The sequence below is a fragment of the Nanorana parkeri genome, unplaced genomic scaffold (genome assembly GCF_000935625.1).
Source record: "Nanorana parkeri isolate BGI_ZX_2015 unplaced genomic scaffold, ASM93562v1 scaffold225, whole genome shotgun sequence".
NCBI classification, from domain to species: Eukaryota; Metazoa; Chordata; class Amphibia; order Anura; family Dicroglossidae; genus Nanorana; species Nanorana parkeri.
Genome location: NW_017306493.1, coordinates 1,406,875 through 1,431,318, shown reverse-complemented (window position 1 = coordinate 1,431,318; position 24,444 = coordinate 1,406,875). Strand labels below are relative to the sequence as shown.

At 42.2% G+C, this 24,444-nt stretch overlaps 1 protein-coding gene across 1 annotated transcript; it reads left to right on the top strand.

The window, feature by feature from the left end:
• Positions 1 to 355: 355 nt before the first annotated feature.
• On the top strand, positions 356 to 8,115 carry NGDN (neuroguidin). Its single transcript, XM_018556104.1, has 10 exons — positions 356 to 370; positions 3,816 to 3,875; positions 3,982 to 4,053; positions 4,513 to 4,650; positions 6,341 to 6,478; positions 6,581 to 6,704; positions 6,788 to 6,956; positions 7,076 to 7,229; positions 7,577 to 7,637; positions 8,096 to 8,115. Exons 1-10 carry the CDS (start codon positions 356 to 358, stop codon positions 8,113 to 8,115), a joined length of 951 nt encoding a protein of 316 aa, XP_018411606.1.
• Positions 8,116 to 24,444: the final 16,329 nt, after the last annotated feature.

Below are 24,444 nucleotides of genomic sequence, written 5' to 3'. Positions count from 1 at the left end.
CAGAGGAGATTTAGCATTTATATCACATTTCGCCCGTCCAACTTTAATAACTCAATAACCTAACTCTCATCTGTTAAAGAAAACCTCCGACATTAGAATGGTAGGCGTTCTTATTTTTATACACTACATCTACACCTCTCCAATAATATGACCACAGTAATAATGGCCACCCGAGATTCCCTCATCTACACTTCCTGTACGAGCAGCGCATCTCTGATTGGTGAATCCTTCAGAAAGACGGTCAGCAATTGGTTAGTTGGAGAAAGTCAGAATAGCGATTTCCGCTTCCTGCGCCGGGTGCAGGGGGAGGCGTTAGTTCTCGATGCCCGCCCCTTGTGCAAGTGTGTAGGGAGACATGGCTACCGTGGAGGTAAGCGTCATGCAGACTCACGTGTGATATCGTGGCGTATTCCTATGTAGAAATGATAGATGCTGGGGTATTCTCCGTATTGGCTTAAATGAGTAAATATTGAAGCCTGTAGTATACGGGTATGTTTTCTTGAGTGCTGGGGTAGATAGTTTGTCATAACACTGTATATGTACACATGAAAATGTTTGATGTTGTAGCTCGTAGAGTAAATGTAAGCCCACTCACTAAAATCTCATGATCTTTAATGCATTATAATTTCAAATGTTTTTAATATTTCTAAAAATGAAGTTTTTATTGAAATAACATGATCCTGCCATGAACTTCCTATTCAAGGGTGACAACACTCTGTTCCTGTCTCCCAGTTGTGCTCTTGGGTTGCCACCTTTTACCAGACTTAAAGCAGAACTCCAGGCATACTTTTTAACTTGCAGTGGTTCTATCCCTGCACTACAAGGGTTGAGTTCTCGGTTGTGTCTGGCTCCAATAATAGCTCCTCGGGGCTTGCTTGTTGTTAGACCAGTCCCTCTGCTGCAGTGGTCAAAGGATCCTTGAGTCATCACGTTCTATACACAATGCATAGGATATGAGGACAACAAGGGACATCACTGCAGCCTCTAGATAGGCAGAGCCAGCTGTCAATCACGCAGCTGGGTGGTTCTGGACAGTAATGTCGGGTTCCGTCCCAGCTGCAGCGTCTCAGTATACCGCGAGCTGTAGCTTGTGATATACTAAGCTTTGGGTCACGGGAGGACGTTATTATATGCCCTCCCGTGACCCTTAGGAGAACTATGGGGGAAAAAACTTACCCCATAGTTTTCTTTTAATTTAAAATCAAAGATGCAAACCTAATATTTATTTACAAGTTATATCAACTTGCTCAATCCCCAACTGCCTCCTTCTCCCCACGAATCATCAGTATACATGTGGGTGGAAGTCCAGCTTCCGCTAAACTTCCATTGCCCTCTCCGGCTGTAGCACTGCAGGTCCCATAGACATCAGCGCTGAGATCACATCTCCAGCCCTGTCTCCTTCTGGCCCATCACAAAGGGTACAGCTTCAGGCTCCATTTTGTGATTAGTCAGGGCCCCCATTAAAGGGTAGGAAATCTACGCAATTAGTTTATGCAGTATGTTTAATATAGTCACAAAAATCATTTGAAATGATCAGCCCATAAAAAATGCTAACCACTCCTTGTAATTTATTTATAGATTGAATCGATAGAAATAATAGCTACTTAAAGCAGGACTCCAGTTACAAATTGTATTAATACTTGCAATGGAGCTACCACCGCACTGCAAGGGTGAACTGCTCATTTTTGGCTAGGGTATAAAAAAAAAAAAGATATGCTCCCTTGATCCATTGGGCCGGCTTGCTCTTAGACTGGTCCCTAGAGACTCTCGCCTCCTCTGCTCCATCGGTATAAGGTTTTCACACGGGCGGTCCAATCTGGTCTGTCTCAGTTTTTTTTCAAGCAGACCCAATCTGATGCCCAATGTAATCTACCCCCACTCTGGCCAGGCCCAGAAAAAACAAACGGATCAAAGATCCGTTTCGCTGGATTGGATGGTACCTGATTGGGGGTAATCTGATGTAAACGGACACATTTCCATTTACATCCAATTCCCCATAGACCAACATGGGGTCTGGCAGTTTCAGTTCTTTCAATGGAAGAGGGAACTGTATGGACACGGATGTCACAGCAGTGACATCTGATCAGGAGGATCCACGCAGGAATCTCCTAATCAGCCCCATATGAAAGGGACCTTGGGGGTGGTTCACACCATAAAGAGTGCGTTCCAGAGCGTTTGACCTCTGGAACGCAACCCGGCCGCCTCACTTTGTTTTGGAGGGGGATGGGGCCTGGCGGTGCATTGAAGTCAATGTGCATGCAGCATTTTTGCAGATCGCATTGGACCGCAGCGCAGGCACTAATGTGCCACACGTTCAGGTGCTGGCGATTGCACTGCGGACTGGGGGCGTGGCTGCGGTGCCATTGTCTTCAGCACTTGATAGTGTTTCATTTATTTAGTTTAAACACTGAAGGGGATTACGGTCTCGTTCACACCTAGGCGTATTGCATATGCGCGTCTGTCGCGTGTTTTTTTACCGCGATTCGCGGTAAAAAAGTTGCGCGTTTCCGAAGGCTACTTGGCTGTATCCCAATGGAAACGCGCAACAAAACGGCCCAAAGTAGTACATGTACCTTTTCAGGCGTGGGCCGTTTTGTAGCGCGTTAGGGACAGGCGGAAATACGCCAAGGTGGGAACGAGACCATTGAATACAATGGGATTTATATTTTTTAGCGTCTTGTAGAGCGTTCATCGAGCGTAGAACGCGCTACAAAACGTTCAGGTGTGAACGAGGGCTTAGCGCCGCAAAACCTTTCCCCGTCTTCAATGCACCGCCACACGCTCCAAAACAAAGCAAGCCGGCCGAGGTGTGTACCAGAGGCCAAGCGCTCTGGAACATGCTCTTTATGGTGTGAACCGGCCCTTAGGGTCCTTGAGTCATCACATCCAATACAGTGTATTGGAAGTGAGAATGCCAAGGGACATACCATTGCTGCAGAGGAGGAGACAGGCAGGAGGGAGCGCTCTCACAGCAGGCCAGAAAATGGACCCTAAACCTTAAACTAAATGGCACCATTCTAAAGGTAACCCAACATTATAGCCAAAAGCGCTACAGAGTTTGCGGGCAAATCTGACATCTGTGAACATGAATATCAAGAATTTCTGTAGATCTCTAGCTCCTCGGTTTTCCAGATAAAAGCATCTTGGGAGATGAATATTGTGAGGCTTCAGGAAATTTAGGGCTACAGTTTTTCATTCTATATATAATAGAATATATTCTTTTATATAATAAAACATAAAATCCTCTGCAGTCTTTTGCATTCTGTAATTATTGTAGGGCAAAGGGTCACTTTACAAAATACTTTACAAAAATTAAAATTTTACCCTTTGTTAGTTTTACCCATTCTTAATTATTTTTTTAAAATAACCCCTTCTGTGCTGACATTGTAGAATATAACTATGGGTGTTTTATTGCAGTAAAACGTATCAGTATTATGATATTTCCAATAAAATGTGTGTGTGCATGTTTGAAAAAAAAAAAATGAAAATGTCTTAATTTCTCATAATTGTTTAGATTTTAGTCATATTACAGTTCAGTTATAATTATTTGATGTCAAACGAAAGCCCTATTAGTTCTCGAAAAAACAATGGGGGGAATTTATCAAAACCAAAGCAGACAAAATCTGAGGCAGATTTGCATTACAACCAATCAGCTTCTTTGTCTCATTTTCAAATCTTACCTGAACAAACTGAAGAGAGAAGATGATTGGTTGCCATGGACAACTGCTCCAGATCTGTCTGCTCCAGTTTTGATAAATTCCCCCTACTGAATTTTGCACAGAACATGGTGCTTATTTTTTTTCTTTTTTTCCTAGGATATTGTTTCCAGGGATTTATCCACAACAAATACCTTGATTAGCACATTGCATCAGCAGGTAATATACTTGTATGGCAACAATATTTCTAATTTTTCATACTGAATCTTTTCTACAGGCTTCCATCCTTTAGGTTTATGCTTTATACCATTTGTTGCTATTACAGGTCACTGCTGTCACGGCACATGTGCAGAGTCTAACGGAGAAGATCCGCAATGGAACATACCCAACAGAAAAAGTGAGAGAGAAGAAAGTGTTTTATACATGTATAAAATAAGTTGAAGAAAATGTCAGTAAGATAAGATTTAGTGTTTCGTCCAAAAATCTTTCTTTGGGAAGCTTGGAGACAGAAAGCTCTTTGTACTACTTCTGCTAAAATGTCAAACCAGATTATGAAATTTCCCATAGTGCCATGTCGTACATATAGTGATAGTTTGTGCGTTCACATGTCTTGCCAATGCACTTGGTACAAAGAAAAAAACTCCCAACAATACTGGAAATAGGTTATCTCCTGATTTGGTGTAAAAGGCCTTGCATATTAAAACAGAATGAGGAGGAGTTAGCCATAGCACAGCATTTGCCTTCAGTAGAAAATGTTAGCTGTAATCTATTTGTTATGGGCAATACGGAAAATCATTTACAATGTTCCCTAATTGTGACTATAGGAAGAGTTGTGACTTTTGTGGTCCTTTTGCAGGGTCTGAGTTTCCTGGAATTAAAAGATCAGTTGCTGGTGATGTACATGCAGGATCTTGCATACCTTATAATGGAGAAGACTCATGGGAGATCCCTGAATGAGAATCCAGCCATCATGAGACTGGTGGAAATGCGCACAGTGAGTGCTTACATGATACGTTTTCTTGTTCTGTCACATGGGCGCCAAGTGGAGGGGCATCCACTTTAAAAAAACAACCTTTTAGTTTAAATTACTTGCATGGCTTGAAGAAGTTTGTTGTTGCGATATCATTTTGAATGTGTTATGGTTATGTTAATGGTTAGGCACGCTGCACTACACAGCAAAGATTTTTTTCAAACCTTCAGAAATGATTGCATTCTAGGAATATAGCAAAAAAGGATATTTTATTCTCCCCTTAAAAGCTAAAAGTAATCATTCTTTTTCAATAATGATTTCAGTTAAAACAAAACAATTTCCAGCAAAGTATTTCTTAACATTTCTGCCCAAGCAATTACTGACATGTTTCCAATCAGCTGGCACCAACTCTCTCAGCTCGGCTTCCCTGAACTTCCTGTCCAGTACAAGTATATCTGTAAAAAATAAGTCAAGGCAACTGGACTTTTCTTAAAGACGTTCAAACTGTTCAGTTCAAACTGTCCAGTGCAAGATCACATGGGGGAGCACAGTCTCTTGCAGTTGTCCACCTATTAGCTTGGAGAAGCAGGGGAGAGGGTAGAAACTTACCTTGTTGTGTCTGCATGTTTCTGGAGACACACAGCTTACCAGCAGACACAAGGGTGGCTCCATAGGACCTTGCAATGGAAAGGAGGCACCCTAAAAAAGGATATAAGGGTCAGTGCTCAGGCATTCAGCTGATTCTGCAGGAAGATGAAACTTTTAATCATCAAGGAGCAGCATCCATTGTAAGTGATTTAATCAGCATTTAAAATAGCCTAAAAACAGTTTGACTTTAGTAACACTTGAAGTGGAAAAAGAGGCTTGACGAATTTAAGCACCATACTTTTATAACCTGTAATGGGTGTTGCTTTTAATCGGAGTGGGACTAATATAAATGGCCGCATCCCTGTGGAATGGAGATACAAATGCATGTTTAGGTGTATTCTTAAAGGAAGCCGGATGGTGAGTCATTACCCGCCCCCCACGGCTTTCTGATCGGCCAGTTAGCCGGCTTCCTGTTCCCTCGTCACCCGGTGACGAGGGATCATGGAGACGGCTTCCCTGCTAATCATGAAGCCGGGTGACGAGTCTTTACACGTTTCCCGGGTAATCGGGAAGCTAGGTGGTGAGACATTACACACTGCCTGGCTTCCTTAATGGGACTTCCGTTATCAGTATTCGGTATCGGCGAGTACCGGGGGGGGGGGAAAAATCTGTACTCGTTACTGAAAAACCGGTATTGGTGCATCCCTAACTTTAGACACGTTGTAGCAGTCCATATATCTCTTTAAGGGGCAGAGGGAGACCGTTTTTAATGACCTAGCAGAGCTTTTGCAACATCCCTTGGTCAGTTGATCACTGATGGATGACGGCATCTTCGAATAGAAGTGGTGACATTAGATTTACTGTGACTAGGCTGCTACCAATATCAAGTTGGTAACAGCCACAGGAAGGACGTATGGACTGGTCATTGATGGGTCTGTTGCAAGCTTTGATTCTTCTTAGTGAATTTTAAAGTGCCAAGAACAAGTCTCTGTATGCTTGCTGTGGAATTCTACTTTTATAGCATTTTAACAATTGGCAGCTTTGCATTTCCAACCAAATTGCATGCCGTTCAGTATTTTACTGAGTACGTTCAGAAAAGGCTTTTAGAGGCTTGTGTATTTTGTAGGTGTTGGAGAAAATGCGTCCCATTGATCAAAAACTAAAATACCAAATCGATAAGATGGTGAGAGCTGCTGTGACTGGGAGCCTCGGTGAGAATGATCCGTTACGTTTCAAACCCAATCCTCAGAACTTAATGAGCAAGGTGAGGTTAAGACTCCTGTAACATGCCATGATGCTCCCTGCTCTCTTCAGTTCATAATATTTTAGCCATTGTCTTTTGTTTCCCCTTTGCCCAAAACACCAGTTGGAGGAGTCTGATCAGGAAGAATCAGGAAAGGATGAAGATGAAGGTGGGGCTGGGGCAGGGAAGAAATCCCAGAGCAAGGGGAGAAAATATGTGCCCCCGCGACTTGCACCAGTGCATTATGGTAAGAAACACAGATGATGCATGGCTTTCACGTAACCCTGGCAAACTAGTTTCTTTGTACCCTGACTCAAAACCATCTTGCAGATGACACAGAAGCAGAGCGGGAGCGCAGGATCTTAGACAGGGCCAAGAAACGAGCTCTGAGCAGTTCTGTGATTCGAGAATTGAAAGAACAGTACACTGATGCCCCAGAAGAGATCAGAGAGGGCCGAGCTTATCATATGATGCAACATGAAAAAGAGGAGCAGCACCGGTGAGTGGTTTATGGAGAGTACTGCCTGCGCACATAGTTGGCATTGAAGATTTCGCTTTTTGCCTATATCAAAACTCCCATAAACAATATTCTTAGATGTATCAATTTCCTTTTCAAAGCACACGTTACGAAGAATCCATGATGGTACGACTGAATCTGACTAGAAAAGAAAAGGCTCGTAAGAAGAGAACACTTGCCATGACCTCCCAGCTCAATTCTCTCACACACTTCACTGACATCAGTGCTCTCACTGGAGGAGATGCAAGGACAGAGGTGAGATGAATTAAGCACGCAGAGTTCTTGGTGCCAATGAAGGACTGAGTATTGGCATTTAATGTTGTGGAATAAATATACAGTGTGTCACCAAACAATAGGCACAGTTAGAGTAATTGTGTGTATTTTTATATTGATGCTCTTTATTGTTGAGGAAAAACAAACGTACCCCTTAAGATTGCCGTTATTATCGACTAAACAGTGTAAATAGTTCTATATGTCTATGGTGCCTTAAAAGCAATTTAAAGGATAGGTGATTTAAGTTGTTCCCTCTTTCCCTATAAATATCAATTCTTGTTTGTTGCATTAAATGCGTTAATAGCTCTTCTAATGTCTTTTTGATATAGGACCTAATCCCATCAGCCAAGAAACCAAGAATCAAAAAATCAAAGAAAGGAAAAAAGAAAGGTAACTTCCCTTGCTTGTCCTTGTAGGTGCAGTATGTTTAATTTTTATTACTACTATATGTACATAATCAGGGCTCAAAATTTCCACTCGCCTGCTCGCATTTAGCGAGTGGAAATGCAGTGCAGGCGAGTGGAAATTGGGGGTGTATTATTTTATATGTGGGGGCAGGGAGCTTTATGGTAATATTGTTAAAGTTGTTAATATTTATTCTTGTAACTTTATTCTGCATAAACCGTGTAACAGTCTCATTGATAAGATTATTTAAGAGGGTGTGTTTAGGGGCTGATGGTAGGGGTTAGGTGGGCAACTGGTGGCGAGTAACTCTTAAGGCCTGGCTAGTAGCTCAGGACTTGAAAATGTTGACCCCTGTACATAATGATGCATTTGTCATCTATTGATGTGATTATTCTCAGCGTGACAGCTGTACAAGTGACTTACTTTCCCTACACTCTTTACAGGCTTCAAGAAACGTCGCTAAAACAGGACCACTGTGTAGATTGTGACTGGCCAACAAGAACATATATTGTCTTTATTTGTGAGAAACTCTGGTTACAGAAGATTTTTACTTGTCTGTCAATACATGATCCGTCTTCAGCCTTCTATTGTGGAATATGTAGTCCGCTTGCAGATGCCGTGGAAGGACCGCTCCAGCTACTGCAATTTTCAACATCATGGTCTCATGGATTCCAGATATGAGTGCAATAACTAAATGCAAACAGGACTCCTGTATGGGAATAAGTGAGGAAAAGGTGTCAAAGTTTTTTCAGAGTTTGCTCCCAGAATATTTTTTTTAGAGTGAACCTGTCTTTTTAGAGAAAATGAGACATGTACTAGCTGTCCTTAATTTTAATGATTAGTTCCAGCTAGGAGTAAGAATTACATTAACAAATGCTAAGCAGAACATTATTTTACAAACGGAGGCAGTGCCTCCAACATACTTTATTTGAAATGTGAAAATGTTGCCTTCAGTCATTGATGGCATTAGATTTACAAATATGGCAAAGTAAACATTTTGAGAACAACTCTTAACAGGTTACTCTTCAATATAGGTTTTGTGTTTTTTTTACTTATGCTTTTAAGAGCAAACTTAAAGCTGCAAGTGAAATCAAAAAACTAATGGTAATGTCAGAAATAAACTGTTCTGTGTTTTGTAGACTGAGATTGAGGTCTATTCATGAAGTACGGATAACACAATCTATAGGGGATTGTCAAATGGGCAAACAGTGCAGTACCAATATCACCTCCTCTGAGTTTAAAGCTCAACTCTGACCAGCCTATGTACATTTAACTATCTACCTATTGTCAATGAGTAGTAAATAAGCTTGAAAAGAAGCCCTCATGGAGCACTATAGCTGTAGACCCACTGAAGCAATTAATCATCAACATTCACAAGAGATCCAGTGAAGTTATTAAAGTCACGTGTCTGCATTCTGCTCTTTCCCCTCTTCCTGTGTACCTACTCTGTTTACATTACAGTTTGGCAAAGAGGGGGAAAAAAAAAAAAATAATAATTATCAACTTAAGGATGAATTACTGCATTGTGACTGCAGCTGTAGAGGGTAGTAGGGACATTTTGTTTGCCGCGTTGCTTTAACAAATGCGTGGTAATGGTGCATTGTGTTAAGGCGGCTCATTCATTTGACCAATGCATCGCAATACAATTAAACATACACCATTATTTCTTATGCAGCACCCGAAACACATAGTATGTGCATTATGGTGTGCTGAGGTGCAGTGCACTGTATTACCTCAACTTGGCAAAAGGCCTTTTACGGTGAGTTACCACAATGCATAGATGTCAATAGGCCCAGATGTGCCACGATAATGTCTGCGCATCATGCGGTTAGAATGTTATTTTCATAGTCCTTCTGGATAGCGCTTGAAGGAGGACAGTGAGGGTGCTGTCTCCTTCGTTTAACTGCATGGATCGGAGCCTCTGTATTTTTCTCTATCGATCTGATGGCTTTGACATGAGCTGCAAAATGTATGCAGATAAGGTTGCAGGATCTGCAGAGCTGGGCAAATACTTTGTTTTAATGGTCAGTGAGCCTATTTCTCTATCGCTTCCCTTTGTGGGGGGCATATATTTTTTTTTTTTTGCAGTATTCTCCAGAGATAGACAGGCAGCAGCACTTTTCTGTATTTTAGAATGATATTTATCAAGGAATTCCTGTATGCCATGTTGACAAGGCAACATTTTAACTTGATGATCAGCGTGTAGCTTCTACCAGTGCTGTTCCCAGTCTTCGCTCCGTTAAGGCTCCCAAGATCTTTCTGGTGCACCCGCTGGGTGCAGTCTTTCTGTATAGATTGGAAGAACCCTGACAAGTTCCTTGCCCCTCCCAAGCATCTATAACCTGTCCTTGTTGGGGGAGGGCTTTGTTGATTAGAAGACTGCCCCCTCTGTGGATCTGGCAGTATCCCATTAGGAGTGTTCACCATTACAGTGGAGGAGTCACCTGTCCTTAAGAACCCTTTTGGCAAATGACAGAAAGCCTTTTCTAGAACATGGTTCTCTCTAACAGGCCCTGCAGTGCAACCTGTCTTGGCCTTGACATTAGCCTATCAAACGCTGGCTGACTGGCCTAAGGCCATTAGGAGGGAGCTGGTCACAAAGGGACTTGATACCTTGATTACCGAGCTTCTGGTGCCCTTGCCCACAGTCTAGAGCAGTGGTGGCGAACCTTGGCACTCCAGCTGTTTTGGAACTACAAGTCCCATGAGGCATTGCAAGGCTCTGACAGCCACAGACATAACTCCCAGAGGCGGATGCATGTTGGGATTTGTAGTTTTGGCACAGCTGGAGTGCCAAGGTTCGGCACCACTGGCCTAGAACTACAGTTTAGTAGGGTTGTTAGGAGGTCCATCTGGCAAACGAGATGGGAGACTCCTATCAGTAAACATGAGGTGAACTCTTTGAATTAAGTATTGGGCTGTGGAACCTGCATGCAAAAAGCACTTACTTTAGCACAGGGGTGCCCACAATTTTTTGTGTTTTGAGATCTACTTTTCAAATGACGAGCTACATGAGATCTACCAACGAAAGAAAACCTCCCTTGCGCTGTCTCCTTGCTTATCCTCCTGGCTGTCTCTCCTGGCTCATTCCTTATTTTCTCTCCTCGTGCTCTCTCCCCTGGCTGTCTCTCCTCGTGCTCTCTCCTGGCTCATCTTGCTGTATTTTGCAAGCAGTGCAACAGGCTGTGTAATATTCTTTGATGTAATGCATAGCACTTCAACCACCAGTATCCACCAGAAAGGTGCCGGGGAGCTTGGCTCAGCAGACACAGGCTAATAGGTAATCATGTGCGCACAGCTAAATAAATGTACCCAAATGGAATAAAGGAGCCGCCATTCACACCCTTCCTGATCTACCAGCATCAGCTTTGAGAGCTACTGGTAGATCACAATCTATCTAATGGGACAACATCCCTTTGGAGTGCCCTTCAAGGATGTTACTGGGGACAAGAATACTCTTCCCTAGCAGGAAAAACTTAGGGCTTACTCTGAGAAGACTTACTCCCTGTTGGAGGACAAGTGTCCTTTTTTTTTTTTTTCAGCCAGGCCCCAACTTCATAAGCTAAGTCTGCCTTCCAGTACATCCGCAGACCCTGGATTTACAAGTTCCCTGGTCCCTCAGATAAATCTTTCTCTGCATTAGGGGGTGCCCCCACTTTTCAAAGGATGGGCCGTCTGTTAGTTTTTGCGGACACTTGGATAACCAACATCTCAGATACAGGAGGTTATTTCCAGGCGTTCCTCGCTAGTATTTTGTTCCAGTCCCACTCTCTGGTTTTCTCTTCAAACCTGCCTGTTTCCACATGCAGTTTTCTAGATCTACACACAGCCCTGGTGGGTCTTCTGGAGCAGGATAGCTTTGCCTCTGTACCTGTGGTGGAATGGTTTCATGACCACCTTTCATCAAGGCCTAGACTTTATGTCTAGCATTATCGATTCCTAGGCTTGGCTGTGGTTCCATTGTTCGTTCAGTTTGTGACCCTGCCTTCTGGCCATTTCTCAGCACCTTGGGTATTCACCAAGAAGCTAGGCCTGCTGCTAGCCACAATTCTAGCCTTTCTACACCCTCAGGGCATTCACAATTAGGGATATTTACAAAACCTACAAAGTTTCACCTCAACCAGATCATCGGTTATCAGGTAGAAAACTCCCTCCGTTTCCATATGTAGATCAGGCGGTGAGAAGCTGATCTTACAGCCACTGCCTCCTACAGGAAGACTTACTCTGTTTTTGATGGTCCCCATAAGAATGACCCAGCTTACCATTCCACCATTTCTCAGCTCAAGCAGGCCATTCCTCATGCTTATAGTCTCAAGGACGGCCCTCCTTTCTGCCAGGGCACATGCCTTATTAGCTTTTCAGCATCAGGCTTCTGTCGCTCAGATTTTTAGGCCTACCGCCTGGTCTTCATTTTTCACATTCTCCAGGTTTTTCTAGGTGGATGTTCAGGCCTCATCTGATGCCATCTTAGAAGTCTAGATATTTGGTGCTTTAATCAGTTGCCCCACCCTAGGCAACATGTTGCTTATTATCTCATGTTAACCGTCCTGGAGGATGATTATGGGAAAACCTGAATTATTACCGGACAACTCCTTTTCCAAGAATCCTCCAGGGAGGTTAGCTCCCACCCTACATTATTTGGTATTTTCTGTTTTTTGTTAGTCTTCTTGTAAAGCACCCGGGCTACTGGCTTCTTGAAGCCCTTTTAAACTCTTTTAGTCTTGTGTTTTCTACAGGTCGGTGGAACCAACTCTCTCATTTGAACCTTTCTGGAGGATTCTTTGAAAAGCAGTTTATCAGATAATGTTTTGAGCAGTATAGAAGTCTAAAATACAATTTACAGTTGCAACACAGCCATTGTAGAACATTTAGTTTTGTTGGCTTTTCACATATATAAGGTGATTATATACAAAAGCTAATGGGTAAGTTTTTATTGGGGTTTAATATTTGGGTCAAGGTACACAAGTAAAATAAGAAACACACCAGGGACATTGCCTTTCTCTTATGTGTTAGACTAGGATTAGTGCAGTCATTGTTCGTTTACTGCATGTCTAACCAGTTTTGAAGTGAGCAGGGCTAGAACAATCCGTAGCTAATCCAATTACCAGAATGCTCACTACAGTCACATTAGAATGCATGGGGAATGCAGTGTGCTTTCTTCAAAATAAGTCCAAGCTCTATTGTTTGGTGGTTCACCTATTTGACAAGATGAGCTTGGGTGGAAATAGACACTTTAAAAGCAGACAGATGTCTCATCCAACGGCTGCAAGACATCTGCTTATCTTGGTTCTGGCCATGGTCCATATGTGCAGTTAACCACTCCTTATTATTTGCTAACTTTGCAGAGATCTCTACCTCTAACCAATTTTGTGGGATAACATGAACTATGGTTGCAAGTGCTCCTTCATTGCATTGGGTTGAATATAGCTACACCTAGCATTTCCCAGCCTAGCATACTGACTAGCCAAAGGTGCTTGAAGAAACCACTCAGTTCAAGTTCTGTGGAATACCTGCTTCCCTTTCACATGCCATGGTTTCTCCCACCACCTTGAATGTTACTGCAGGATGTACATCAGGGAAGGTCAAACCTTCACATGAATTTATCGGAAAACCTGACTGCTATTGCCCCCTTTTTTGAGATGACTGGTCATATGCACATGCTTTCTCCAGGTCAATTAGTGAGCATTAAAGCAGACACTTTCACTAAAAATCACATCAGCAAGCAGCTTTTCATGCTGATATGAAATCATCTTACATTCGTTATATGCTTTTATGTACTTTTACTGTTTTTCCACGTTCTGGTTGATTGAGGCACTGATGATTTACCACTGGCCTCACAAATGCATTCTTGAAAGGCTACATCACCAGTGCCTTCCTGGCAAATCTCATGTGTAACCTGGAAAGTCTCATGAGATCTGGAAGGGAAGGCATTTTGTTCCCCATCACATGATGTGCACTGTCACATGTTCTAGGAAGTAAAGGGAGATGTAAGAAATAACATGTAATACAGATCCAATAGTAAACTCCAGTGACTAAATGAAGATGGGCCTGCACAAGCCGGCTACCTCATAGAATCCAGCCATAAAGCCACCTGGCCTGGATGAAGATTGTCACTTCAAGTTTAAAATGAGACTAAACTCAGGAGTTAAACCTTAAAAATACATTCAAGTACCTTAAATATTAACAAAAATGTATCTTTGTATATCACTCAGCTGTAGATCCTCAAATCATCTCTGAATTGGTGCTGACACTGTCCTTCCTTCTGGAGGGTGGCTACTTTTGTTCCCCATGGTCCCTGTGTGTGTTGTTAAGTAGTCACCACGCCAAGCTCACTCCCATAAATGTGAAATTGTAGCCTATGACAGGAGTGAGCTTGGAGCAGTGGCTACTTTAAAAACAGACGTGGATCATTGCAGGTGGGAGAAATTGTACTTTCTCTAACCAAATGGATTTTGTCTAACACGGATGCTATCTTGTAAATGTCATTTACTCAGATTAAAGCCCCCTGCATGGAAAAGCTTAATCTATTTGCACACTTGACAATGAAAGTATTCTTCCAGAGCATTGAAAGCACACAAATTGACTACATAGTCTGGATCTTTAAGTATGTGGAAGTTTGTAATTTCTAGTAATACAAAAGAGAGTTTGTAGCCATAGATGTACAATAACTCTTGGTAAACAAACCAATCTTTAAATAAAGATCCTGAGCTCCAAAAAGGGAACTTCCTGACCCCACTATTCCGTTGTAAACTGCATATTTTGATATTCCCCAGCAATACTACGAATACATCATCCACATACCTTGCTCTTAATATACCTGAGACAGATGGTCCAAACTATAAATAAAACATTCCTCCCTTGTTACAATAAATATATTGGCGTAGGCAGGTGCTACTGAAGACCTATTGCCTTCACAAATACAATGTGGATAAGAATAAAGTACAGGCAATCAAAGAAATCACATCATCATCCTCCCCTTTCTCTCCTCAAAAAGTGACTTCCTCTAACCCAGGGGTGCCCATTAGGTAGATCGTGATCTACCAGTAGCTCACAAAGCGGATGCTGGTAGATCACGATTGTAAGTTGGCTCACTATCCCGAGAACCCTCCTACGGTCTGTTTAACCCCTCCCCGTCTGCTGCGTTTGACACATTTAGGCAGAGGCCGACAGCATGAGAGCAGCGACTTTAGGGTGGAGGGCTGAGCACAAACGGAGGAGAAGTACGAGGTCTAGCTTTCCGGTGTTCTGTAAAATTGCGGAGCAGCGACTTTAGAGAGCAAGGAGAGACAGCCAGGAGAGAGAGGAGAGGCAGCCAGGAGAGAGTGGAGAGACAGCCAGGAGAAAGAGGAGAGAGAGCAAGGAGAGGCAGCCAGGAGGGAGAGCGAGGAGAGATAGTTAGGAGAGCGAGAGAGAAGGAGCGCGTGGGAGGTTTTTTCGTTGGTAGATCTCATGTAGCTCGTCATTTGAAAAGTAGATCTTAACACAAAAATTGTGGGCACCCCTGCTCTAACCCAACTAGGGGGGTTGTACTATAAAGACTTTACAATATCTGTAGTAGCAATCGTATCATCAAATAAAATACGAAAACCTTCTAATCTTTGTAAAACATCACTAGTGTCAGAAAGATAAGACGGTGTCTTCTAAAGGATATGATTGAGGTGACATGAAAGGGACTCTGTAAGAGAGCCTGTACTCAATATGATAGACTGTGCAGGGGGGTGAATACGATTCTTATGGATTTAAAAAAAAATAAAAAGCCATACCATTTTAATTTAGCAAATTCAGCATGCACACCTTTGTTTTCTAGAATGATAACCTTACTTCCTGATCTTAATATTAATCAAAGCTGGCATTGATAGTGAATTGTAGTGCCTGTAGACATTGCCTAAAGGTCATTAAGCTGATGCAGAGCTTCGCTTTTATTCTAATCTCAGGATGTGATCACAAGATTTTCTCCTTTATCTGCAGGTTTGCAGATCAGATCTCTTCTATTTTTAACTACTTCAAAGCCTGTTTCCCTGTGGTAGTTTAAATTATCACAAAGAATGATAAATCAATGCTTTGATATCTCTAGTGTTTTGTCGCAGGAAAATATCCAACGCGCTGCCCGGCGTCAACTGGAGGTTCATTTTAGACTCCTTTCCTACAAATCTTTGACTTTTGGCAATCAATTCACCTTTCTGAACATCTCTATGTGCTATATCATACAAATACTTTAGGTTTCTTTCTCCTTATACAGATTGGTTTAATAGGGACCAAGACCTGATGATCTTATATCTTGACTAGATCTCTTTATTGATTGATCAACCATACCATATATCCATTTCATTTCATCTGTCTTGGTTGCTGAAAACAAACTAGCTGAATTTATCTTTCTAATACCTTTAGATAAATCAATTTCAATTTACATGGAGTCAGACTTGGTAGTGACAAAAAAGTGCAATCCTTTCTGCAACAAGGAGAAGCATATATTGTGTAGTTCAACTACGAATATGTTTGTCATTTCCAAATCTTCACTATCAGAAATCCTCACATAAAGTTAATTTAGTCCTCTTTGCACCTTTTATCCCTTTGAATCATTTCCAGGACAATCTACTCTACACTTTTCCACTTTCCTGCCTTTTGAAGGCATCTAAAGGAATATATAGCTGTGTGAGCAATTTCTTGTGAACTTGGTGGGACTGATGTCCTCTCCACTGGAAGATAATTATGTTACTAAACTCAGAGCAACACCCTATGGATAGTTATACAATTGTAAGAAAAGTAAGCTCAGATAATACAAACTAGCAGGTTAGCATTTATATTTAGATTACCATACAGCAGTTCATTTTGAGTAAATGCAGTTCAGTCACTTGTGGCGTAGTGGTTAGCGCTTCTGCCTTGCTGCACTGGGGGTCCCTGGTTCAAATCCCGGCCAGATCACTATCTGCAAGGAGTTTGCATGTTCTCCCTCTGCTTATGTGGGTTTCCTCTGGGTACTCCGGTTTCCTCCCACACTCCAAAGACATGATGGTAGGTTAATTGGCTCCTCTCTAAGTTGGCCCCTTATGTATGTATGTGAGATAGGGACCTTAGATTGTAAGCTCTTAGAGGGTAGGGAATGATGTGAATGTGCAACTATGTAAAGTGCTGCGTAAATTGGCAGCGCTATATAAATACCTATAATAAATGCTTGAAAAGTTGTTTCAGCAGCATAGCGATGGATAAGGAAAAGGCAGAGACTGATATGTTTTAAGAGATTGCACTTTTTTTAAAGAATGGTATGGCAAATGAAACTATTGCAGTAAAGGATTTTAAAACCAGTACATTTCACTTTCAGGTCGCAGGTTATTCTTGTCTGCTCTAATAATTAGAATAGATATCTTTTTGAACAGTTATATTGCTTTGTACCACCCACTGTATGTGGGCATTATGAGTTTCCTGTGGTGGAGTCAATATTATCCCATGTATATGCAGCAACTACTAGACTGCTTAAAAGGTCATTTAAACGTTACGGTTTTTGCTTTTTTACATTTGTTTGTAGATATTCCTTAGCAACTTCAGCGCGAAATTATAGCTAATTAGCATACAAACGTCAGGTGGTCATAATAAACTGGCCACTCAGTGTATACTTATACCTTTTAAGGCCTCATTCACATGAGAAACGGCCGGCACGTACAGCTCCGTGCTGCGTGTACGGCCGTGTCAGGCAGCTCCCGGGAAGGACAGGTGCTGCACGTGATTAGTACGCAGCCCCTGTCCTTTCTGTATGGGACTAGGCGACTGTACACCGCCCTACGCTCCGCCCGGGTGTCCGTACTGGTACGCTGACAGGATGGATCCTGTCTTTGTCCGAGCTGGGGCACCCGTACAGACCTGCACTTGGGGTAAGCGCAGGGCGGCGTACACCCGCGTAGCCCCATAGAGAAGGACAGGGGCTGTGTACTAATCACACGCAGCCCCTGTCCTTCCCCGGAGCTGCCCGATATGGCCGTGCACGCAGCTGTACGTGATGGCGGTTTCTCGTGTGAATGAGTCCTTAATCTTACAAAATAGAGATAAGCACCATCAAGCTGCATCCTTTATATAGACCGATTCCTTACTCCCAGGTTCCATTTGTCAGTGGCTGCAGAGAATGCATGCTTACATTATTAGAAAATTGTTGGTCAAACAGTGACTGCATCCAGTCAGATGCAGCCACTGTTCAAGTATTCAGGCAGCTGCAGGTACAATAGACAGCAATGCAGATTCCTTCTTCCACGATGTTCAGGGGGCTGATTTAGAGATATGTGTATGGCTAGCCTTAATTTTGTAGTTGCTGTAAGGAAACCAGGTCCCCATGTTTTTTCCAGAGGAGAACTAGCAGGTTTATTTATTAAAGGGTGAAGGGTTTGGAAAAGGCAGGAGAAGTGAACAATCTAGGACAACATAGCTGATTTGGAAAAATTCACCAATTCGGCTCACTTTCCAGTTCAGCTATGTTGTCCTAGATGGTTCACTTCTCCTGCCTTCTCCAAACTCTTCACCCTTTTGTGAATAACCCTGTGCATTTCTTAGCTGTGTACATTCTGTATTCAAGTGCATGCCCCAGCAGCTGAGTCTCAAAACTTTACTGTGGCAAGATTTCCCCAGCATTCCATGCTTTGGTATGACTGCTCACGAAGTCCAACTTTGGAGCGGACAGAAAAGTGTAACACCTCCGCTAAACTAAGTAATTGCTGTCATCCTATTGGTGGAATTACCAGTTATGTTTTTTTTTTTAAAGGAAAAACATTTTGAAGTTACAGGAAAATGTGCAACAACATGTTTTTTTTGGGGGGTTTAGATAATCTTAAGTGTGTGTACGCTGACATATGTAATAATAGTAGGCAGGCTTTTTTTTTTTTGATTGTAGCTCTTGAAAAGTTGGATCTCTCAATATGTGGGTACTATTCCTTGTTCAAGTATTTAGTTACTAAAAGTGAGCTAACAAATGACGTGTGCTATACAGCATTGTTTTTTAGTGTAAGTTAGTGAAAAATTTAATGGAACAATAATCATTCATTGGTATTATCAATAAGCTAAACATATACATTGGGCATCCTAATTCTACAGATGTTGAGCATGAAGTTTACTCCTGTATATTCAACTGTAGTTTTCTGAACTCTATCATAGTGAGCGATGTCCATTCATCGGAGTCACTAACAATATCTATTTTTTCATCAACAACTAGTAGTTCTGGACCTTGCTCCACACCTCCCATAGAAGAACAATCTTGTTAGGCTATTAGGAGGAACGAGAGGGATCGAAGGTATTGAGCGGGGAGAAGGCTGCGGATTTCAGACAACTTAAACACTGATCAGCGCTAAGTGAAAGTCAATATGCACAAGCGGGAAATCAATGCAGGGCAGAGAAAGAGACTGAGGGAGGGTGTGAGAAGGAGAGACTGGAAGTGTGTGTGGGAGAGACTAAATGAGATGGAGTGACACTGGGTACAATATGCTTATACTTAGCAGTGTATACATATGTGCTGAGCATTTCACAGGAGTGTGAAAAGCTTTCATAGTTGAAGACTCACCACTGATACTAAAATATAGGAAGCCATCAAAGCTCGTCACATGATTTTCTTTGTAGGTTACCTCACATGTACAAAAGGAAGAGATCTGTTACAATTAGTAGACATCGACATTAATCAAGTTGATGTCAGGACTGCACTTAAAACGATCTTGTCATGAATCAGTTAGCCCCCCTCACAGAGAGTGTATAGAAAGTCAAAGACTATATTCACCAAATACAACACTAGTGGTAGTTGTCCGCCAGACGTCAGTTACAAATGCAAACGTGAATACAGCGATGTGATACTTACATCCATTCTGCCCAAATCATTCATGAATGTTTTATGCAAGTGGTTTTAAAGAGAATCTATAGTGTATCTTCAGTGAATACACATTTTGAGTTTTTTTTGTAACAACCTATTCTTCCAATATATATAATATAAAAGCTTATTTTGGAAACAACTTCCTTTTGTACAAAGGGGTTTTGACAACTGTTTTTGGCTTAACCTTTTCAACTCCGAGCAGAAGTTTTATCTAAGGTTTCACTATTGCAGTTGTCACTGTGTTTGTTTGATGAAGGGACCGAACCATCTCTTTCTCTGCCCTGCAACCGAAATGTTGCTTTTTTGCTCTACGTCACTATGATTGTCTAGCGTCTGAATAAAAGACATCCAGCATGTTTGACCTTGGGAGTGCGGGTGCCTTTCAATATTTCTGTAATTTACATGGCACCATCCGCGGGTCATACCAGCACCCACTTTCGTATTGGGATTCCGGTCTGGATCAAGGATTATTTCAGAAGTTTTATCTGACTCATGCTGTTAAAATCCATCCAGCCAGAGAGGAGCAAAAATGGATTAAGGCACAATGGGACCTTACGCAAGGTAGCTGTTTTGGTCCCCTTATCCCTTCGATTAACATTGATAAGAAAAGCAAAAGAACAGAGAAGGCACCCCATTTTTGTTTTGTGTTCGTTCACTTGGATTTCTCCTTCTGGGAGTCCCTACCCTTTGGGAGGTACTCTGTTTTGTGAAGAGCTGTTGGAACTGGGCCATCAGGTCCAAATATTGCTCCAGCATCTAATTCCCTGTCCCCCTGTTACAATGTCTGAATTAAGGTGGCCATACACCTTACAATTATGATTAGATATTTTTCGTCCCTTCATCAAACCGTCGTTCGATTTCCGCGCGACTGCCCATCATGCACAGACCAATGTGGATTTCAATTATCGTTTGTTGGCAATACTAACTGACCAAATTTCGATGATTAACTGTATGGATTTTGGTTTGCGCATGTGCAGTGTTCATGTTGTGATTTTTTTTTTTGTACGAAAAAGGCCCCTAATCCATCGATTTTCAAACGATTCAAAAAAGTTTTCTAGCCTTCCCAGTAGACGAAATTCGTCCTGTTGTACAGTAATTCTGATCATTAACTTCCCATCAACTGGCCGATTATCGAACGGAAACACGATTTTCGTTTGGAAATCGAACGATAATTGCAAGGTGTATGGGCACCTTCTACCTTGCTCCACAACACCAGACACAATTGCATCTTCCCTTGTGAGGTGGCAAGTGGGAAAATAGCCTGTGTATAGGAGAAGGAAGGCTAGATTTGGGCCCCCTGGACATTCTCATGAACCTAAGTTCCCCTGTGTATTATCCAGCTCTGCAAAGGAAACGTCAGGTGTCTAATAAAGAGAATCTGTTAACACTTAAGTATGCTCTTTGGCCCCTCTGTGCTAGGCAAAAAAAACAGGTTCACTTTAATGCTGGCTCTGCATATATTCATCTTCCCCCATGGATCCATTTGCCCACCATAACAAAGAGGAAAAATCCCTGTGTATTCTCCAAATCACTCTGGTTGAAGCTTGCATAGAGTTGAGGACTTGGATGCCTGAGCAGCCAAGCACCAGCACTAATACCTGCAAAGAAGGGGAGCGTGTCACAAACCGGGAAGGACTTTGGTATGTCGCTTTTACTTTCTGTTCCATTTTAGCTGCTGGAGAGTAAAGGTAATTCTAGTATATGCAACGGGGGGGAAAAAGTGTTAGTAAACCCTAACAATGATTTCTCATTTAGTCCCCTTTTGTCTGTTAAATAAAGTTGAAAATGTTTTGTTTTATCTGTTCCATAGGTGCAAAAAATACCTGTTGATCCTGCTAGAAATCTTGTTATCTCATAAGTTTCTGTATTCTCTGTTGCTGCTGACTGCTATTAATTATCAATGTTCCAGCACTCTGAGGACTACAGAACACCCCACTGTGTTATGGAGAAGAAGAGAAACAGGTGCCCTGTCCTAGGGTGACAACTTCTGCTCCATAGATACAGTACAGTGGGTGTTGTCACCTAGGACAGGCAGTGTGTTACAGGCAAGATAACCAGGTGAAAATAGGAAAAGGAGTTAGGAGCTTGCTTTGTTTGGGGGGGTGGGGTGGGGGCTCAAATTAAGCTGTATTACTCACCTGATCTTCAATGCCGCTGGCTCCAGCATGGCTAGCCTCTTCTCCCCTGGGCTCTGGTGGTCTCAGGACTGCTGACATCATCACATCTAATGCAGGTCCATTGACCTGCAATAGATATGAGGATGCCTAGCGACATTCCATAGCTGGAGTGGAGGGGAGAGGCGAGCACTGAATGCCACAGGACCAAGGGTCAGGTGAGTAATACAGCTTTATCTGAACCCCCTAGGCAAAACAAGCAGTTAACCCTTGCAGTTAACCCTTTTTCCTTTCCCTGGAGTTCTTCTTTAAATAAGTAAACCTGTTGGCTTTGCTTTACATTATAAAGGTTTGTTAAAAACTAGGGATGCACTAGGGATTGGAGTACCAATATTTATATTTCGGCTCTCGCCGATACGGAGTACCGATACCGGAAAACATCTGCTGGCATGGAGCCAGCTTCACAGGCAATTAGCATCGAGCCAGCTTCCCGGCCAATCAAGAAGCTGGGTGGCAAGTCATTACCCACCATCTGGCTTCCTGATTGGCTGGGAAGCTGGCTCCATGTTCCCTCGTAGCACTGCCAATCAAAGGAAATCTCCTTCTGACTAGAAGTTGCGGTATCAGGGGTAAGTATCGGAGCATTTGGGCAAGTATACGGTAAGTACTCGTCCAAATACTCGGTATCGGCACCGATACTAGAATTGGTATCCGTGCATCCCTATTAAAAACAATAAAACAAAATTATAATTTTAAAAAAATCATATACATGTAATACATGATAACACACAACTTCATATTCTCTACCCCCCCTTTCTCCAGCCAAAATAATTTCTCCTCTGTACCCCCCACCATGCTGCAACACCTCCACTTCCTCTTTCCTCAGTCCCCAATCACATCATACTCTTCTTCATACTTCTTCCCCAATCCATAATAATTTCCGGTCTGCTTTCTCTCTCCCAGTCCTTGAACAGCTCACGTTTTACCTCTTCTCTCTTTCTGTCTGTGGTCTGCTTCTGCATGGTGAGTTGCAGCTCTTCTCTCCCCTCCACATACAGCCGTGATCTTCTCCAATCACCAGTTTCTGTTCTGCCTCCTGTACCCCATCAATCAGCTGTCATTCTTCCTCTTCTTTTTTCCCCCTCCACAATACAGTACATTAATCTATTCATTATTAGGTACATTTGTGCTACCTTAAAATAATGGAAAGATGTATAGTTTTGTGACTTTAGCATTTTTATTTGCTTGTCATGGAATAGTATCACATTTATATTTCCTATGCCGGATTGTAAAATGTTCCTCTAGTATCTGTCTATATTTTTCTGTATTCAGCCAGCCTTCTTGTTTGAGTCAGACGTGATTGGTGGAATTGTAGTGTGAGAGCTGAACAGTTAAACAGGCCAACGATAAGGAGATGGTCAATGCCCAATCAGGGCAATTTTGGTTGGATTGGGTGGCAGTTGTACATCTATGGCATCCGTAGATTTCCCCCAATGACTTTTCCTGGGTGAGGGGGTAGAATTGACTATACAAGTTTACAAAATTGTTAAATTGCAAATGTTCCCCCAAGATGAGCTAAAATCTGACAAGGTGGCTCCTCCCCTTCCTGCCTCTATAGCACTGACATGTAACCCAGGGAAGAGCAAACATACATGTATATGCAGAAACTCAAGCAGAAAATCTGTCCTAATGTCCAGATTGTGTCTACTTATACAATGGGATCATCTGGGGTCTGTGGCACAACCATACAACCACCAAGTATATGTGATACACAAATATGGCTTGTACCCTGTACATATAGAAGGTATTAAAACATTGCATTACACATTGGCAAAATTATTTTCCCATTTGTATCTTAAAATAATATAGCAAAGACTAGTGTTTCTGTAATGAATGTCTTTGACTATCCTTAACACAAACCTGTTCTTTACACTTGCAGAGCAAAGTAACCAATTTACTTTAATCCGCAACTTGCCATCTTCACATACTCACCATTCCTTTGCTCCTCTGTTCTACCGCTGGGAGTAAGGAAAGGAAGCACTATATATATATTCCTAGTTGCTTTGCTTTAGTTGGAGCTTACAGAAGACTGAGGACCTTCTCCCTGTCCCCAGGTGACAGTGCTGTCGCATAAGAGGAATAAGTCATTTGTTCCTCCATACCTAGAAGTACCAGGTATTCTATTTCTCCTAACAGCAGAACAGAGCCGTGATGAGCGAAGAAAAGGTGCTGCTCGAGAGGGGGCCATTAAAGCAAACCTTTAGTTAAAGTCCATTTCCACCTTTGTAAATGATTAGCATTTATTGTGGTAATAAAGAGGTGCAATGATGATGTCTATGTGTGCACATTTTCATGGCGCACATTGCAGGTTTTCTTCCTTTATTTTGGAAGTTTTATTAGGCCTGAAGCCTAAAAATTCTAAATATTCTCCACAGGAAAATCAGCCTGACACAGGGTGTCGGACTGTAATCAGCTGCCCCCCTCCCTGTCACCCATTGTAACAGGATCAATAAACAGCAGCTCTACCTTTACACACAATACACTATCCATACTGGAGGGGAGGGAAATACACACATTTCTTGCACAGCACACATTTCAGAGGCAGAAAGTTCCATGCAGACATGAAGAGGAAAGCTAACAAAAAATGTAAGTTTCTGCATCAGCTGCATATGCCTGCTTCATGTACACTTAGTGTACATTGTTGGCATGTTTTTAAAAAAATACCTCTTCAAAAGGTGGAAATGGACTCTGTGTGCACTATGTAAGTAGTTCCAAGGTCTGGGCTCTGTCCCACCCTTCTTAAACTGCTGGTTCATAATTATGATGGCCAACCTCACTAGCA

Coding starts and splice junctions, on each gene's coding strand:
- NGDN (XM_018556104.1), top strand. Junction 6,705..6,787: donor ACTTGCACCAGTGCATTATG/GTAAGAAACACA, acceptor ACCATCTTGCAG/ATGACACAGAAGCAGAGCGG. Junction 6,957..7,075: donor GAAAAAGAGGAGCAGCACCG/GTGAGTGGTTTA, acceptor TCCTTTTCAAAG/CACACGTTACGAAGAATCCA.